The sequence below is a fragment of the Xiphophorus hellerii genome, chromosome 2 (assembly GCF_003331165.1).
Source record: "Xiphophorus hellerii strain 12219 chromosome 2, Xiphophorus_hellerii-4.1, whole genome shotgun sequence".
NCBI classification, from domain to species: domain Eukaryota; kingdom Metazoa; phylum Chordata; class Actinopteri; order Cyprinodontiformes; family Poeciliidae; genus Xiphophorus; species Xiphophorus hellerii.
This window is the reverse complement of record NC_045673.1, coordinates 8101526-8121185: the sequence shown is the minus strand read 5'-3', so window position 1 is coordinate 8121185 and position 19660 is coordinate 8101526. Positions and strand designations below refer to the sequence as shown.

The 19660-nt window shown below is 38.6% G+C and overlaps 1 protein-coding gene and 1 non-coding gene across 2 annotated transcripts; both read right to left on the bottom strand.

Moving 5' to 3' along the window:
- Positions 1–8886: 8886 nt before the first annotated feature.
- Positions 8887–19652, bottom strand: LOC116737514 (kinesin-like protein KIF23). The gene is given in 26 exon segments (XM_075074305.1): positions 8887–9169; positions 9252–9322; positions 9635–9713; positions 10477–10565; positions 11491–11517; positions 11519–11725; positions 12192–12296; positions 13268–13525; positions 13638–13811; positions 13896–14062; positions 14158–14319; positions 15213–15357; positions 15433–15552; positions 15624–15703; positions 15781–15883; positions 15994–16115; positions 16384–16429; positions 16431–16497; positions 17265–17309; positions 17454–17624; positions 17712–17824; positions 17919–18055; positions 18480–18585; positions 18968–19096; positions 19229–19295; positions 19526–19652. Coding segments are annotated over 26 exon segments (2820 nt in total). The 5' UTR covers positions 19540–19652; the 3' UTR covers positions 8887–9153.
- LOC116713187 (Z30 small nucleolar RNA) lies at positions 16240–16337 on the bottom strand. Its single transcript, XR_004337817.1, has one exon. It is a non-coding gene; the product is annotated as a Z30 small nucleolar RNA (small nucleolar RNA).
- Positions 19653–19660: the final 8 nt, after the last annotated feature.

The window sequence follows — 19660 nt, the reverse complement described above, 5'->3', positions numbered from 1 at the left end:
TCATGATGGGGACACAGCATCATGTTTGTCACCTGCTCAGATGACAAATGAATAGAATATTCATTTCTTGCAAATAAAATGTTATGTGTAGTGGTTAAACTAACAACCTGAACACTCCCCCTCTAAACTCAGATATGGTGGTGGCAGTATCATGGTGTTGGGATGCTTTTCTTCAGCAAGAATAAGAAAGCCAGTCAGAGTTGCTGGAAGATGGATGAAGGCAGAACTGAAAGGAAAATCCCCAAAAGAACCTAGAAGAACCTAGGATGGTAGCATAAACTACAAGAATTGCAAGAACCCCCCCTTTTTTATATCATAGAAAAGAAAGCTTAAAGGTAAATCTACAATTTGCTTCCACCTTTTTCCAACCATCCTTTGTTGACTTTTGTTGAGCTGACAGTCTAGTTCTATTGTTTGGTGTCAATATTTGGTTAGTCAGGGAATCGGTCCGGATCTCACATTCAGCTGCTTGGCAAATCCAAAATTTCTTCATTGTTTTTTTTATTATTATTATTTATTTATTTTGAAAGTCTTTTTGGGTTTTTTTTTTTCTTTTTTTTTTGTATATTTTTTGGTTAAAGATCTTTCCACATTATTTATTATGTAGCCTTTGAGCCACTTTGATTTATGGACCGGAACACAAATGGTCGCCTAACAGTATACATGCAACGCCATTTAGATTTTTATGTATAAAAAAATATATAACAAACCATGTTTTATTTCCCTTTTATTTCACAGTTACTACTTTTGGTTAGTTTGTCACATAAAATCATAATAAAATATATTGAAGTCTGTTGTTAAAACATGAACATTATTTAAAAAGATCAAAACATACTAAACAAGATACAAAACACCATTGCAACAGCTTTATGAATCAGTTTTTTGTGCAATTTAGTCATGCTCGCCTTTCATTAAATTTCCTGCCACTGTCTGATAAAAAAATTCTGCTTCATTAGAAACTTTGAAATTAGTCAAAAAAAAATTTTTAGCCTGTAATTGTAATTACCTACCACTCAGAAAGGGCAACTTCTGGAGGAAAAGGCCAGGCTATTTTACTATAAACTGCTGATGTGTGTGTGTGTGTGTGCGTGTGTGTTTTGAAAGAGGCTTTTGTGTTTGCCTTTGCGTAGGTGTTTGTGTGGAGGAACCTGACTGAGCTTTATGCAGATATGAAAACCATGTGGTGCAATTTCACCCTCCTCCAACTGCCACCTATGATTGTTCACAGATAAGCTGTATCTACTGTGAGGAATTTGCATGATAGCATTGGCAAGACAAAGGTTTGAAATATCATTCTCCTTCCTGCAGCAAACAGACATCAGCTAAAGGAGTTGGTTAAAAGCTATTTTTAACAAGCTTACATTTTTTCATCCTAATCGAGCGAAAGGTAAATCAATCTGTACCACATTCAAACACCATTTAAGCCTCATACATCATCTTGCATTGCACCATTGTCAGCACAACGATTTCTGGCATCTCATCTCCTTTCTTTTCATCAGCAAATTGCTCGCAGCGCTCCTTAAATAATCAGCCAACTGCACGCAAACCCCGGGTTACGCTGTGGCGTTAACTAGATGAGATCGAGCACTTGTAAAAAAGCACTCAAGACTTTCTTCTTTTTTTTTGTGAAGGACACATTGTGGTTACAATGAAAGTGAGTCGACGGAAATCAGTCATGGCACACTGTCACCACAGTGAAGACACAGCCAGCTAAAAGTGCAGCCAAGCCACATATACTGGGCAAGGAGAATACACTCAAGTGACAGCTGCAAGCACTTAGTCAGCCGCCAAGAACAAAGAGGGGGAGGGAAAACTCTTCAGCCCAATTTGGCAATCTGAGGCTACACAACAGCAGTTCCCAGTATTTTCAAAAAGAAATCAGTCATGTCTTGAAATGCGGCTGTCAATGGTCCGATTTTTTTTTTTTCCCAGTGCTTAAACGTAACCGCAACACGCATGAGGACAAATAGATTAATCCAACGACTGATGATAGCTCAAGGATATAAAATGGACAGTGCTCAATGTAATGTGTGTTGTGTTCATCTTTAGAACAGCAGTCAAGTGCATGAACTAAAAAAAACACAGTGATTTAGACTATGAACGTTCAGATGCTCTGTGACTTGAAAGGCTAAAAAAAAAAATCAGAGCTGGAGGTGGAAGCAGCAGATGTGTGTTGTACCAACTTACACATGCGCTGATGGGGTTTGAGGAATTCTTCTGAAATGTACTTCAGCAGCTTAAAAACCAAACCTAACCTTCAAGAGTGTCTGTAAGCTTGAAACTTCTTTGACCCATCTATTTGTCAAAGTAGATAAGAGAGTGTGGGAGCTTTTACATCTGTTATCTCTGTACCTTATTCATTTTTCAGAGCTAGTGTGTTTTTGACCTTTTATCAGCAGTCGGTATAGAATGAGGGTATTTTTGGTTGTGCATTGTGCGTTGTGCAACTACGAACTTGAAGTAGCTCAGAAAAATCCTGTAGGAGTTGTATAATTGTAGATTTTTTTTCAGTCTTTCACAGACAAAACAACAGTTACACCTCTTCAAATTCTTAAGTGCAAGTACACAAGTTGTACTGTTTGAGTCACACGTCCAAAAAAATCTTACAGTTTTGCTCCAATCTATCTACAGTAGTAAATTAGGAGCATAGCTAATTCTCATGCCTGTATTAACATCTTCCCACACTTTGCTCCTTTTTAGGATTTGATGCAATGATGGGAGACAATGGGTAAAAGGAGAGAACTTCAGTAATAGGTCTACATCGTCTTATCTTGGTCCCTAAAATTTTGTTTTAGTTAGTTCCAAATCAACATTTCTGTCTTGTAATCAAGTTTTTACTCACATCTATAATTTAACAGGTTATTGCATGCATAAAATACGGCATTAGGTAGGTAAGAAAGTAAAATTTTATTTGCATAGCACCTTTCACAGATGAAAACACAAAGTACCTCACAAAACACATAAAAGCACGTCAAACATAAACTTGTGCCCTTTAAATATTCATATCCCTTGAAATTCTTTTGTTTTATTAAACAGCTATTCTTGCAGGAAGACTTTTGTGGCAGCTACAAGTCTGCAAATCTGTTTTAAATGCTTTGATATTGCATTGTGGCTCTGACTATATTTTAGGACATTATCCTGCAACAGATGAATGTCTGTAAAAAAACAAGAAAAAACAGGTTTTCTTTCAGTTACCCTATATTTAACTTCTTTCATCTCCCCATCCAGTCTGACAAGTTTCTCTGCCCACAGTATGATGCTGTCATCATTTGGGTCTCTGTCTAGATATAGTTTGTTCAGGGGGATTATTGGGTTTTTCACTGCACAGAGTTTTGCATGCTGTCAAAATCTTCCATTTTGTCTCATCTGACCAGCGCTCCCTCTTCCTAAAGTTTTCTATGTGTCCCCTGAAAGGTGTGTTTCAAACTGCAATGGCTTTCTACTTCTTAAAAGCCAAAGTGGTGGAATGTGTTTTGTTAACTACTGTCCTTGCAGCAATAAAAAAGGTGTAAAAACTAAAACTGGGGTATCCATTCCAAGTTTCTTTGTTTTGAACAACCTGTGGACAATTATATCATAAAAATCAAAAGCCAACAGGGGACTCGTCTTACCCTCACAATGAATTTCTGTTTTCATTTCCAGAAAATTTCTGATGAGTTTCCAAGGAGATTTTGCAGTTGTACATTTATGGAAGAAATATTTTGGCAGCAAGTAAGAACACATTCAAGTCATTGAGTTAATTATAAGAGCTAGTTTCTGTCCACGTTCGGACTAAACTAAGAGGAACACTCTTACACTCTTTTTGTGCTTTGCTCATGTAAACAACAATTTTAAAAGGTTATTGATTAACTAAACATATACCAATGAAACTTTTTTCTTTAGTACTATAAAAATAGAGTAATGTTCTCCCCTTGGTTCTAGTCTCTCCTAATCTGACTCATTGACAGTTTACTACCGAGAAGTGATGTCTTCATGCTCTCATCAACCCCATCAGGGCAATTTAGTGTGTTAGACAGCCATCTCAAACAATACCTTTGGTTTTTAATGTGTTTTTTAGCAGCCCAGATATTGAACTGAACACTCTACTGTCCGTGGTTTCCATTTCCAAACCCAGAATCTTCTGGTTGTTCCATGTTGTCGGGTAAAAACTAAGGGGCACATGGCCTTTCAGTCGTGGCTCCAAAACCATGGAACAGTTCGCCCCTGTAGCTTCGCTTTGCTAACGCAGTGGAGTTTTTTAAAAACTAACTGAAAACTCTTATTTTCCCAAGCTTTTGTGTCATAGTTTTATTGCCTTATGCCTGTTTTTATACTTTGTGCAACAATTGTGATTTATGTTGTAGAGCGCTTTGTGACTTTTGTGTCTATAAAAAGCACTTTATAAATAAACTTTACTTTCTTACTAACAGGAAGATTCTTCTTGCCAACAGGCGTCTACAGCAACTCTTGGAAGAAAATTGTGTGAGTTAGAAAGAGACATTACAGATCTGTTGGCATTGTGTCAATCTTATCTTCCAGAGCACTCAGGTCTTCTGGTTCTAGTCTGCTCTATATTCCCAGAACCAGAACCAAGCATGTAGAAGCACTATTCTGTTTTATGCTCCTCTAATCTGGAACAAACTTCTAGAAAACTGCAAAACAGTTTCCCACAACCTAAACTTATTTTCATTGTCTTTCAACAATGATGATTTTCTTGTCACTCTTTGGTAGAGATGAGGTTTGAGTAATGCATGGGTAATTGCTGTCCTGTCAGTGAATTCTCTCACCTGAGCTTTTGATCTCTGCAGCTATTTCATGTAGATGGCTATGTTTGTGTGTTGCAGTCAAAAAAGAGGTGAGTAGGCCAAGCTAGTCAGATAAACAGTAAATTTAGCATGGATGAAGAGAGAAAAGACAGAAAAATTATGCCCTGAGGCATCTGCAAATCATTATTAATGCTCTGAAACAGAGCCATCAAACTCCCAGGTTATGTGAAAGCGCTATTTCTGAGATGTATTGTGCCAAAAATTATGTCCTGTGTGGGGAATCATCCGTTCTCCATGCTAAGTTTGTGATGTATGAGGTTGAAGAAGAGTCAGTGAGATGAATTCATGAATTCCATTTATTAATACCAAAATATAGTGCTGGTCCATTCTGACAAGCTACCTTTAAGAGTTAACAGTCAAAATGGTGACAAGCAATTCCTAACATGTCATTTCCTTTAGGTTCAGCTTAGCTTTCGCTTAGCAACTAGCTAACAGAGATAGAAGGAAAACACAGAATTTATTTATTCTCAACACCTGCCAATAGTGATCACCAAATTCTGAAACATTTCGCCAAAGCACAACGCATATATAAAACACAAACTACATGCTGCAATAAATGCACTGTCCAAGTATCCTCTCTCCCCGCTGACTTTCAGTGGCAGGCTGCGGCAAACAGATCATCAGTCAAATCCAAAATGATAATCTTCTTTAAAGTTTACTGCTGCCTACAGCCTTACAAAAAACTTCACTGAGTTCAAGTCCAAAATACTGTAATTGTTCATAAGAAAAATGGCTTGAATGTAGTGAAATGTTCAGACTGAAATGCTTAACGTAATGCATGACTGTCTTATGCAATTCTGCTTCAAATAAGTAACTTTATGCTTACTAAAATAAAATGATGAATAAATAAACTGCGACCACTCGCATTGAGCCAAACGTACACATGATTTTCTTTCCAGGAAAATCTTGTGTTCTTCACTGCATGTTTGGAGAAGCAGCTCCAAACCATGGACATTTGGTTCATCTGGACATCTGCTAGTTTAACATGGACATGTTACTAGCAGATTAACATGCCATGTTAAACTAGCAGAAGCTACTTTGGAATAGGTTCCTCTCCGGAAAGCCAGTTATTAAACTCCCCGACCAAAACCGATGTTTTGTTCAAAGTGATATCACGCTTAGCTCACTGATGGTTGACAACAGCGCCCCAAAGTCCCACCTTCTTTAAGTTAAAGCTTTCTCCCAAAGGGAAATTCATGTAAGATGAAAAAGCAGTAAAGCCTGGTGAGCCTTGAATGTCTGAGCGATGGGCCAGATGACAAGTCGCTGGCTGTCAGCACTGATCTGTGTTCGCCTAGTTTTCTGGCCCAACACATTGAGCTGGCTGCCAGCCACAGCTGTGACATATGAAGATGTAGTGTTGACCCCGATCAGAGGTTTGGTTTTACAAAAGCTATGTTCTCATGCAGTATTTATGGACGCTTCCCACTAACTGACTTTAATTGTCAGGGACTGTTGTGCTTGCCACTAAAAGAGAGCAGAAAGCCGTGTAATAGGCTGCGGTTTAAAGGACAGCCACGGCTGTGATTGAGTCACTTGTTTTAACTTGCCTTTCGAATCTGCAGTTATTCAGTTGATGCGATGCAGATTTGGTGGCGGATGGAAACCATCATACCTCAGCTGCCGGTTACAATCCAAGTGTGGTGCACAGCTGGATAGGGTTACGCTCCATCACATCTATTTAAACATATGCCCACTTTTCACTGCCTGGTTCAGAACGGTGTTAATCATGTAAGCAGAAAAAGGTCGTGTACCTGCTGCTAAGTTCAGATTTAATAACACAAAACAGTGAACATGTGCAGTGAGACAACTTTGATCAAAGTGTTTTAAATTAAAAATAGATCAAACGGCTACCGTGTCTTGCTAAAGCATACGTACCATTAATCTTTCTAATGTTTTGGTATGCACAACCATAACCTGCAACGTACTGAAATGGGATTATTTTTGAGCTTGACCAACACAAAGCAATGCACACTTGTGGAGCCGATGGAAAATTTCACATTTTGTCTTTTTTATTTAAGCTATCATTGCAGTTACATAAAGAGGTTTGCGTACTATTCAACACAGAATATCTTGAACTTCTTCACATGAAAAGCCTTTGTGAACACAAATTTTCATTTCCTTTTGCGTATTCCAGGTAAAAGACATCATGCATCATTTGCAACCTGGACGATAGACCAGGCCAGAGTGATATTTGCCAAAGTGTTCACATCTGCTCTTTTTGTCTGTCTCACAAGAAGCAACTGTTTACTGTGCATCAATATATCAGCTTTATACTGTTCATTGTTCTAGGCCATTGAATACTGCAAACTGAATCTCTGTGTGTGGTCATCTGTTTTATATGTGTAGATTTAATCAGCCTGTAATCGAGAAAAATTTAAATATGAAAGGCGAACGATTGGACAACACAAATTTGAATCGCTGAATTATTAACGACCCTCAATTACATTACAGATTGATGCGAAAATGATTTTATCCCAACTGTGCCAAAGGCTGCTTAAGACATCTTCATCAGAGTCATTCAAGCAAAGAGTCAATAAAACACTGCAATTAGGCTCGCTCTTAAAAATCTGAGGCAGTCTAATTGACTGTGTACTCAAGTAGAAGAGCAAAATTCCCTCCAGCAAGTTTATCAACATTGACAAAAAGAAGAATAATTCATAAACATAGCAGGCTTTAGGCTTTGAAAGGCAGAATGGTGTACTCTGAGTATACAGTTTGATAAGAGGCATTGTCTTTAAGATGTGGTTGTTTTTTTTTTTGGTGTATTTCAGGCCTTTTGATGCAGTTCCCCTCAAGTGTCTCTTTTGAAAGCACTGATCAGAGGCTCATCAGGAGTTTGATAATAACATCTTTATAAAGCTCACACCACTTGGCTGTGGAGGGCCCTGTGGTGAGGAGCTGTGTATGACGTGGTGCAGCACATCAAACAGAGCCTGGTCAAAAAGCAAAGCACTCAATATCTCATAGAGGTGAATTTAATGGCCACTGCTTGCTCTGGGCTCTTGACCCTCTCCAAGAGGCTCCGTGTTAGTCACTCTCCAGTGCTTTCCAATTGAAACTCAGCCAGACTGGCAGTAGATGAGTTTTCAACCATCTACTCAAAGCCTGGATGACTGCACCCAGTGGCACGAGATGATCAGAACACCTGTGATGTTCAGCCGATAAGAGATGGCTAATTGAATGCTGGGAGGGATTATGATATAATTTTCTTACACAAATATGTGGGGGGAGGGGGCCTCCTCTGCACACTGAAATCAGAGAACTGTTTGGGTGCAGATATATTCAAACCATTTTAGATGAATGAATGCTGAATTTTATTCATCAAACTTCCTCTTTCCAACACCAGCTGCTGTTTATTTCTCTTTTATTGACAAATACGACTAATAAAGCAAAGTCAAACTGGACATCCATAACAAAATATTGCTCCACTTTCATCAGTGCTGTAAAATAAAAGTCAAGTAAGTATAAGATTTTAGAATTTTCTTTTGTTGAAATGTTTTTTTGCCCACAGGTTAGTTCAGGATAAAGATGGATCACAGCGAGTCTTCTAGTTTCCTGCTGTCCTCTGCTGCCCTCTAGTGCTGACCAATTATATGGATGGTGTTTGTGTTTCAATCTCATGAAGTTGCATCCAAGTAAATTTTAAAATCCTCAAATGTAAAAATTAAATTCAAAAAAGTAAAATTCAATTATATGGATTCGTTCCACTCAAAGAAATATATTTAAAGTGTTCATTCTGTTCATTTTCATAACTAATAAAAAGCAAATAAAAACCTAAGATTTAGATTCTAACAAAATTAGACTCCACTAAATATTTTAAATACTGGATTCTTAAAATAGAGAAATGAAGTGAAAAAGTATGTTCTTGTACGGTGCACTATATGTATTTTGTTTTTGATAAATGGATAAACCCCAACAGATAACATAACTCCTCAAATCATCATTGACTGTGGAAACTTAAGTTCACGTTTTATGGTTTCTTTTAAATTAGCGTTATGTGATATTGGAGTTTTGACCAACTGTACTGTACAACCTTCCCTGTATGTTTTACTCCACTCCATATTTTACACACACACCACACTCTTCAAAAGGTGTTTTATTCAAGAGTAGATCCAGAATGAAAAATTTAAACAAGTAGTGAGTGGCAGACCAATATCAACAATGTTTTGTGAATACTTTAGTGACCTATGTCTAGAAATCCTTTGCAAATATACATTTTAAAAAAGGCATGAAAAAAGCATAAATATTAGAAAAGGAGCCAAATACAAAATACAAGTTCAGAGTATTGCACAGCAGCCACGTGAGGACAGGAGAGAGGAGATACTGACGGAGCAACCAGCAGCTTTCAGGGTTTTCTGCGCCTTTAACAGAACAGAGTGAATCAGACATTTCCTACAATGTCAATAAAACGATCTCTTGTTAATTATGTTGCTGGCAGCTTACTTTGAGATCCCGTGATGCTCAACTCCAGGCCCCATGTTTGACCCGGCCCTCATCTCCAAGGCCACAGAGCACTGGAAAGAAAAGAAAAATGGATTCGAAATGAAGCTTTAAAAGTCTTTAATGGAAATTTTAAGAAGAAGCATTACAGGGATGAATTTTGGTTCCTGCTGCATCAGTGAGTTTAAAACTCTCCTGGGTAAAGTCCAGCCTTTTAATATGCATCAAAGTTCCTCCCATTTAACCAATATTTGCTGTGTAAGAAAACAGACTAACAGAAATGCAGCAGCTGCTGCTTGCTACCTTTTTTTTTTTTAACTTCATCTTCATCCTAGATCAAAATTAGATGACTAAATAAAGACAGTGGTTAAATTTTTTCCACATACCCGTGTCTTCACATCAGTCCAAGCACCATCTGTTTGACTTCCACTTGCAGAAGTTCCTTCTGAAGATTTCCTTTTTCGGCTTCACAGAAAAACAGTGAAGGAAATTTGTTAAGCTAGCATTTTCTCCACTAAAAATGCTTTAAACTTTACAAAATTCAAATTGAATTATGGCTACGTAACATCAGAAAATATGCAATTACCATACTGTTGGATTTGGGGATAACCATATTGATTGCAGTTAAATCACATTTTCTGGCCACCATTCATCTATACGAGGACTGCCCTCAGTGAGTTCATCTAACTGGCCATATTTACTGTAGATCTGACCATACAAACCATGAATCCACATGGCTCCAACACTTTTTCAGCATCATATCTGAAAGATTGTCCCAGACATTGGAGTACAAAGAAAATTTACTCTGTTTGGTTCCATCACCTCTCTTTTATATACAAATTAATGAAACAACTTGATGCTGAGGAAGTGCGCTGGTTCGCGGTTAGATCTGGGAGAGTTAAATCAGCTGTACTTTACAATCTAACATTTATCAAATCAGAACATTTAGCCTACAATTACTAAAGATGACTGAAAGAGCTGTTTCACATACCTTTGCTAAGGTATGCAACTTTGTCTTTTAGATAACAGAATGAGGACTAAAGTTTAGAAACATTTTCTCTTTAAATAAATAACAGTCACCTTGAAAAATAATGAAATGCAATTCTATACTTTTCCAGAATGTGCAATGACCATAAATATATTGCATTGAAAACAATAGCCCAAAAGCCTTTTGCAGTCTTAATATTGAGCACTAAAATACTGTAGGGGCCATTGCCTTTTTCGTCACCTTGAGACGGTGGTGAGCTCCTGTTTAAGCGTCTCGATGTCGGTGAACTGAACAGATTGGCCTCCGCCTCTGGTTTTAATGACCTCCCCCTGAAATGTTAGGAACAATAAGGTTAGAACCAACCTTAAATAGTAATATAAACTCAGATATTCCAAGATACAGACAATCAGTTAACCTGGTAGGAGATTATTTAATTAAAGTGTTGAAAAGAATTATGCAACAAAAACAAAAAAGGTCAAATGTAAATTTGCTTCCCTGCAGTTCAGAGTTCTTAAGGTTTCTCCTGATAATATAAGATTGCTTTCGCCCAAAAAAACTGATCCCATTGCTCAGCAATTTTTTTAAAGCAAAAAAAAAAAAAAAAACTTCATTAATCTTCTAGATCCACTTCTGAAACTCAAATAGCAACAAGACGGATATAAATATCTGCTAATACTGGCCTAGTTTTAATAGTTGGACTGATCCATTAAAAAAAAAAATTACAAATATCAGACGATACCGATGTTCATGCTACATCGTACCTTGCTAGTTGAAATTTGCCCTCAACTTCATCTAGCTTAAGAAACTGGCAACATATTTTTTATGTCTTAATTATCCTGGATGAGTTTAAAGAAAATAAAAAATCTGTAGAAAGGTTTACGTATTGAACTTCCAAAAATCATAATAAAAAAAGAAAGAAATGTGGACATATAGGTTGTAATAAAGAATAGATTTGAAAAAAATTTATTCTCACACGTTAATGGATATACACCCCCCTATACAAAACAAAAAGTAACATGATTGAAACAATAATTTAATCAATGCATGCAGAAATGAATACCGATTCATTTCTATCTACATTCATTCTTTTGTTCATATAATTCCACATTTCTTCCATCTTTTTATTTGTTTATTCTTTTACAGATCTGCTCTTATTTCACTGCAATGAGCACTAAAATTCTCTCAAACTGAAGTCAACCTGAGTAAAAAGTAAACATAAGTAAATCTTTAAGTTCATGCTACATTTTACTTGACCTTGATGAGTTTGGTCTGTATCTCGCCAGTCAGAGGCGACCTCCTGGTGCGTCAACACATATCTGTCGCACTTGGACAGGGCCTTCTCGTTGGGCGCGGACACCTGGATGGCGTTAGGGATGACTGGCTGCAGGACCGTCCCCAAGTCGAGGCTGGAGGGCGGCTTGTGGTCCACCCATTTCTCTACGCTCGCAGAACGGGAACGGCGGTGGCGAGGCCGCACCGGTGTGGTCGTCTGATTGGATAACAAGCAGAACAATTCAAAAACAAACAAAAGACATGTGAAACACTTTTAAATGATCCCTGAACAACATGAAATTTAACTACCACATGCGGAGAATCTAGTTTTAAATTCTTCAACCTGATGCTGCTGCAACTACCTCACTGACCCTGTTGCTTCTCTCTTCTATGACGTCAAGGAGCAAAATGGGAGAGGGGAGACAGGCCTCCCGTCTACTACAGCACTCTGCCCTTCTCTTGGTTCGGCAGGCTGGGGAGCCGGCGGGAGACAGGGTTCTTTTGGGGATATCAGGGGCCCGTAAAACCTCATCTGGAGTCGCCTCCTGCTCCAGTAAGGTGACAGTATTGGCCACTGATAAAGAACAACTGCTGCTGGGAAGGGGGCATGTGGGTCTTGGGTTCATTTCAACCTCCTCATCACTAATGGCTCTGACTGCAGGTGACCCTGGCACTGGACTGACCTGAGGAGACTCATCGATACTCTGACAAGACTCGTTGAGATTCAGACGAGACTCATCGAGACCCTGAGAAGACTCGTCGAGACTCTGACTAGACTCATCGAGACTCTGAGGAACAAAATGGAAATAAACAATAAGAGATATGATCAAAAGAACAAATTCATTAAAAAAAATAATTAGAACAAATAGACACCTGTTAGGAATCCAAACAATTAATCAACTCATGATTAATTGTATATTAATGGTTTATTAGATTAAAATGAGTCCCAATCGATTAATAACCGCTTAGAGCTCTTTTTAATGTTGTAGTTTGGCGCCATCCATCAGAGGGCGCCACTGGTCATCCTTAAGCTGAGCCAGTTGAAAAGGTCCAAAACGGAGTCAGGTGTGGGTAAACGACAAGCTCCTTAAGTTTCACCGTAATGGCACTTAAGTCATAATTTCATTCTTTTAGGTTTTATTATTATTTTGCTTTCTTAGCGTGGCCCTAAAACCCCGTCGTATATTATGCCAATAAGCAAGGTTTATTTTGAGGGTTCTCATGAGTTAACACGCTTCATAGAGTAACGTTTTAATTTCCTTTTAACAGCAACTACAAACAGCAATTCTGTACCAACATCTCTGTTTATGGAGAATGACATGTTTCATATATGTTTTATTCTTTTCATATTTTATTTTTCTATACAGCAACTTAAGAGGTTCCCGTTTTGTTATATTTTATAAACATGTCTAAGTTAATATGAAAAAACCACAATTTTCTGTATTTAGAGTATTTAATACAGCTGATACAAACTGTTAAATTGTAATAATTCTTTGGCATATTATGAAAAATTTGAACCTTTATGTTATGAAAAGACAGTCAGCCTTCTTGATATAAAGAAAATGTTATCCATTAATCGTTAGTCGATCAACTTTAGATTAACAATCAATAACTTGCATCCCTAACACCTGCACAATCTCACAGCGAGAACCTTAGAAAAAAGCAAAAGAGCATCAGAAAAGTCAGTGATACTCATTACCTTAAACAATTTTCAATAATAAAAAGAGCCTAGGAGCAAAGTACTTAATTGACTACATACCGGAACAGGCGGTGGTGAGGCTGATCTCTTTGATTGAGGCCGCTCCTCCCTGGATGGCCGCTCTTCCCTGGACGGACGTTCCTCCCTGGACGGCCGCTCCTCCCTGGACGGCCGCTGAGGCAGAGTCTGACGCGGCTGGGGATCGGGGCGACCAGGAGTCTTGCTCTCTGTTACTATAGCTTTGAGTTGTTTCAGCTTTTCATCTTTCACCCACAGCTTGTTCTGCATCTCAAGCTGCATCGCATTCACTCGTCTCTCCTGCGCAACATTACCAATGTTAAAGTGCCATCATTACACTAAATTATGTCACTGCAGTCTAACAATGCTCCAGAAGCAACGCACAGGTGATGATACGTTTGTTACAACTTACACACTCTTTCTCCCACTTATGCTGTGTGTCCGAGACCATGCCCTGCATGCGCTGCTCCATGCGTCTCTTCTCAGAAAGCTCTCTCTGCAGCCTGTGCCCCCTGGTTTCCACCTCTTGCTGCAGGGAACGCTTGTCGTCTTCATAGATTTTAGTCGTTTTCTGCAGGATGTCAATCTGGAAGGAAGTCGTGAGAGAGTTTAAAAAAACTACAAACCAGTAGTGTCAAAGCAGTCCAGGGATTATAAGTCAAAGAAGAACCTTGTGTTCTTGCATTTTGGTCTTCTTCTCTAAACGTTCAATCTCCATCTTGTTGCTATGCATCACTTTGTCTTTCTCTGCAAGTCTACCATTCTGTTCAAGGATCACATTTTCTTTGGAAATGATGTTGGAGTCCAGTTCTTGCAGCATAGACTTCATCCTGCTTGCTAAAATAAGATATGGAAGGTGAGCCAAAACAAAACAAACAAGAAAGAAAAAAAAAAAGCTGTTGACCTGTGACAGACGAGCTGTGAGTTCTCACCTGCTCTGTTGAATTCTTCAATCATCATCTGCCGGATCCTCTGTCTGTTTTGCAGCGCTTCAACCAGCCGAGGAATGGTGAGCTCATCATTCGGGTCAGTCAGTTCAGATGTGGGCAGAGGTGGCAGGCTCAGCACCACGCCATTTAGAGCAGACATCGCGTCTGAAGGAAGACGTCCGATTCATCAAGTTAACATTTTATGATTAAGCACATGGAAAACTAAAAGCAATCCAGGGATTATATACATTATGTCAAAGATCAACATGATTTCAATCTAAAAACTCAAAACCTCTTAGCCTTTAGTTTCTGTAGTATGAGCTTATGACGCTATGTTGCGAAAAGTGTTGACCCACCTGTATTCATATAAGAACTAGAGTAACATCCTATTTTCATTACATGGAGTTTGATATGATGCCAACCCTCCCCTTGCAGATATACATTTGTATTTATTCTCTAGAAGAGCATTTGTGAGGTCAGAAACTGATGCTGGACAAGACAGCTTGGCTCTCAGGCTCTTCTCCGAATTCAGTCCATAGACGTTCTATCAGTGTGAGGTTTATACTCTCTCTGGGTGAGTAAAGGTCTTCCAAACTTACTTATCCATATCCTTATGGAAGTTACTTTGTGCACAGTCATGTTGGGACAAGACAGTATCATCTCCAAATTGTTGACATAAAATTGGAAGCATGAAATTGTCCAAAAGCTCTTGGTGTGAATTAAGACTTCCTTCAGACTAAGTCCAGCTCTTCATTCTGGAAATGGCCCCTTATAAATATAGTTCTTAGTTGGCTTTGAAAGCAGAACTTATGGAAGAAACATACTATAAGATGGATGGATGAATAAAAAGTATGAACAGAGATTAATGGATGCATAAATATTACTCCAGAATTTAAACCTCTAAAAAAGTGGATTTTTAAGACAAAAACAAAAATTAATTGAAAAAGAAAAATTGGATTTAGTATGAAAATATATGTACTCATCAGGATAATTTATTTTTAAACCTTATCACCCAGGTCTAATAAGGTTTTAGAATTATATTTAAGCAGCATCCTTACCGCCGCGGTCCTCCACCCTTTGAGACATCTCCTCCCGAAACGCCTGGTTCCTATGGCGGCGTCCCGGAGTGAACCCACAGATGGGCCTGTCTACCGGACGAGCCACCTCTACTTCCTGGGTCATCTCTGCAAACCGCATCACCAGCTGCACAGACAGGAAGCTTGTTAGAGAACAGAAACATCTTCAGAAGGAAGGAGAGAATCCGTCGGATCAGCTTGCCAGCGTTTCCTCGTAATCATCCGCCTTGGGGTTGACGCACACAACCATCCGGACTTTTCCTTCTCCGTCAAAGTAGTTTTTAAACAGGTGGGAGACTTTGGAGTCTCTGTATGGTACCATCTACAACAGAAGTTCTATGTTACCTGCATGCTCTGAATGGAAATGTTTAGCTTCAATCTGGCAACACTTACCTTGTTGATGCCGTACATTTGGTTCTCCCGAAGTATTTCGAGGCACGTCCGCAGATTCAGGAGCGACTGATTAATGTTTCCTGCATAGAAAAACTGGTTAGATTGAGCAAAAGATTTCTAGATGACTTATCTAATCTAACATTTATGTTTAACAAACCTGCTTCACGTATTCGCGTGCCTTCAGCTCCCGTCCTACCAGTGCGCTCGCTTCCCGCCAAGTCAACGAGACACAGCTGACTGACGCTCACTTGGTTCTTATCCTGACGGTTAACAGGGAGAAAATCCAAATCAACTGCGTAGATGATAACTTAATAGCAGGTGGATATTGTAATATGTTCTGAACTTTGAGAGAAGTGTGGTTGCAACTAACCTGGAGAATGTTGTCCCCCTCTGCATCCAGAGGAGCTTGAGCCAGTTTGATGATGAACACACTGTGCGATCGGCTCGACTCTCTGTTCAGCCGAGTGTTTGCAACCTTCCTCTTCTTTTGACCTGCAAAAAAATATCAAATGTTACACACACAAAAATAAAACATCAAACACAGAATATTAATGTGCAAGTTAAATGATATCAATAATTCATTGCACAAAATTTATCTTTTGCAACAGATCTGAAACCGCTCAGAGAGAAGATTAACCCAAGTCATTTCCTGAACAGAGCCGACCCGGAGACCAGCAATTCCAGGTCAGTCACATCTAGAAATCATCACTGCAGCATCTGTAGCTAAAAACATTTGTGGATCAGAGACAGAAACGCTCACCTCTCCAGAACACTTGAAATGCTTCCTCAGCAGATTTGACTTCGATCCTCCATACAGCCGGCCACGTACATGTTGTGGTTCTGATCCTCTCGAAGGATTTTAGATTGAGGCGGTCTGTAGCAGTAATAAAAAAAATGTAGATAAATTGTTCTTGTGTCGTTGTTGTGGAGAGGAACAGTTTTTCATGCAACACATAAGGAGCATGGAGCACAAAGTACAGGTAGGCATTGGGAAAGTTTCAGACACAAATAATGATAGAGCGGCAAGAAGTTTACATGAGTTTACAGATACGTGTGACACAAAGCAAAGACTGCAAGCAGAAAGTGAGTCATGTAGGGAATGTAGGGATTTCTAAAATTCAATGAAACGAAAAGAAGATAAAACTTGAAAAATCAACAGTCCTCAGATTTAAATAGTGAGTCATTGCTTAGTAATCTTTCATAATCAGGGCTCCAGCACATGTTCCAATGACAAATTTCATACTCTTCTGGTCACAAACTTCTAAAAATGGTCCACAATTTCTACATTTTCAACAAGACATTACAAGATCACTCAAAGAGGTTCCAGGGAAACATTTTAATGGCAATTTACTGTTTTTCTAGTTTAATGGATACATTGTTTTCTAGAATTAATTAGTAATCACTTTAATTGGGGCAGTTTTAGCCAAAACCAAAAATAATTGAGTGTTTATATATTTTCCCCTATAATGAATCCAGCTAACATGGACTCCTGTTTTACAAATTAAGTAGCCAGTAAATATTTTGAAATACCAAAAATCACTATTAAGGAATTCTCGTCTACATGTGTGTTCAACTGGACAGCTTAGCCTGATCATGCAGCTAATTTGATGTCTACTAGATTAGCATTCACTGGCCACATACATGAACTCAGTGTTCTGGCGCACAGGTGTGCCTCCACCGTTCCACCTAGCAAAAAGAAAAGACAACAGTTTTTCTCCTCCAGCTATTCTGTCATGAAACTATTAAACATCTTCACAGAGACTCTAGAATGATAGTGCTCAAGCATACACTTCAAGCATATCTGTACGTCCATTTATTTTAGACACTTACTTTGGCTTGATCGCGTCTTCCTGCGTTTCCTCCAAGAGGTCATAGATGTAGTTGTTATAGATTTCGATGTAGGAGACAAAGACGCTGTAGCAGCTGTCTTCATCCACACCGTCTGCTTTACAGGTCTCCTCTGGTTTCAGCATGTCACCAATTTCAGGGTCAACCTTTTGTCTAAAAAGTAGGAAATTACACACAACCTCAATATTTAGTTATAGTGTTGATTACAGCTTTTGTTTTTCCTAGCATGACATGATTTACCTGGAAGAGGGAGTTTTAAGAACTGTTAAGTTGTTTTCCCGTCTCTGACGCTCCAACAAAGCATCAACTTCACACTGAACTTCCATACCGTTTTTATCATCAGTCTTAAAAATCTGAGCAGAGGAGATTCCAATAAACATAAAGCTAAGGAAATACAATGACAAGTCATGTGGACTTGAAAGATATCATTGTGTACTGCTCTCTTACATATCTTTTGGCCTGAAAGGGGCCAACACTGTTGAAAATCATGTCAAGGGAACGTGGCAGCAGTCCGCCCTGACCTGGAGAGCCAGTCATGGTGAACGTCTTCCCGCTTCCTGTGACACCGTATGTGAAGAGCAGCCCTGCAGCAAACAGCACATCATCAGCAAACACTGAACTTAAAAAGGAGAAAAAGAAATCTGATGCTTTCATAATGCAGAAACAGATGGACAACTAGTGGAAGCGTAGAGCTACCAAAAGAAAAAAAGCTATATCATGTTACATTACTGATGTTAGTGTGGATATATTGTGCATCAATAATATTTATATTTGGTGATTGTGTTCATTTATTATACAAGTGTCAAATAAATAATTAAAAATACATTTATATGTATTTATATTGTAAGATTGTTGAATATACTGTGTTGTTGTAATACTTATATTTGTAAAGTTTTTGTGCTATGATGTGATATTGCTGTAATTTTCTTATGCAGTTGGTGGCGGCTCCAGTCTTCTGTAGACACCTCTGATTTCTGCATGTTACAATTTATTATCTTGTGCTCTTACCATTTTTCCCATGAATGAGGTCGACAACAAGAGGTTTGGCCACGTTCTCAAAGAGTTCCATCTGCGACACAGAAACTCCAAAGACTTTTTTGAAGGAGTATTGTGTCTAAAAACCAGAACACATCCATTAATATGAATTTACTTTATTATGCAAAAGAATAAATTTTTAAAACAATTTTAATAAATGTGAACAGCCTGCTGTGCTCTTCATCAAACTCAGAATCAGACATGTTTGATAGACTTAAAATGGTTTAATCTTCTAGTCTGGAGTTGGTAAAAGTATTTGAAGATTTTTTTCTTTAAATAAAAAAAAGGCAAGATACAGCTTTTGAAAAAAAAAACATGCACATAATTTAGGCCAAAGAACATTTCTAAAGAGGTTTTAAACAGATTTTGCTGAACTGAGTCATCCAAAATCGACATTTAATCCACGTATATTGCATAGCTGCTGTAGTTTAAAGGTACATCTGCATGGCTGGACTGGTTACCTCTTTATATTCCCCATTGCGGTTTACTTTGAAGCCCTCGGGAGCATGCAGCTGGACGGTGGAGCTGCTGATCACCTCAATGCAGCACTCCTCGTCCTCTGCAACCAGAGGCCGCACACGTAGATACACCTGATATAGATCAAAATTATTTTTCTTACACAATACAGTGAATTCTCTCTAAAGACGCAAATAAGATCACAGAAACATCGTTTTCTTAGACAGCCATGTTGAAATGCTCGCTAATCCACCTGGGATACTTACCCCAACTGGGTCTCTCTGGCTGTTGGGAGGCTTTTTAGGAGGAGGCCTTCGGGGCGTTTTACATTTCCTGATAGTCAAGGATAAAATTTATTACATTTCAAACCGTCATAGCTACTTTTAATGGTTCATAAAAGCAAACGGTAATGATTGGCTCCTCTGCTAACTATCCCACAGCTAAGCTAGTCATCAAAGTCTCGCCAACTCCGTAAATCAATAGTTCGGCATTTAATGATAACACAAAACATATTTGAAACAAACCCTAAAGGCGACGTGCAGGGAAAAATAAAGCCTACTTACGCTTGTCGATTCATTGTAAAGAGTAGTTAATCTGTTTAAGTTTTGACCGTTTCTGTTGCTCTAAATTTGAATCTTCCCTCCGCCTTAATCTCAGACGGAACTTTTTGAAAAGAAGCCTAAACGAGCCAATAAGAT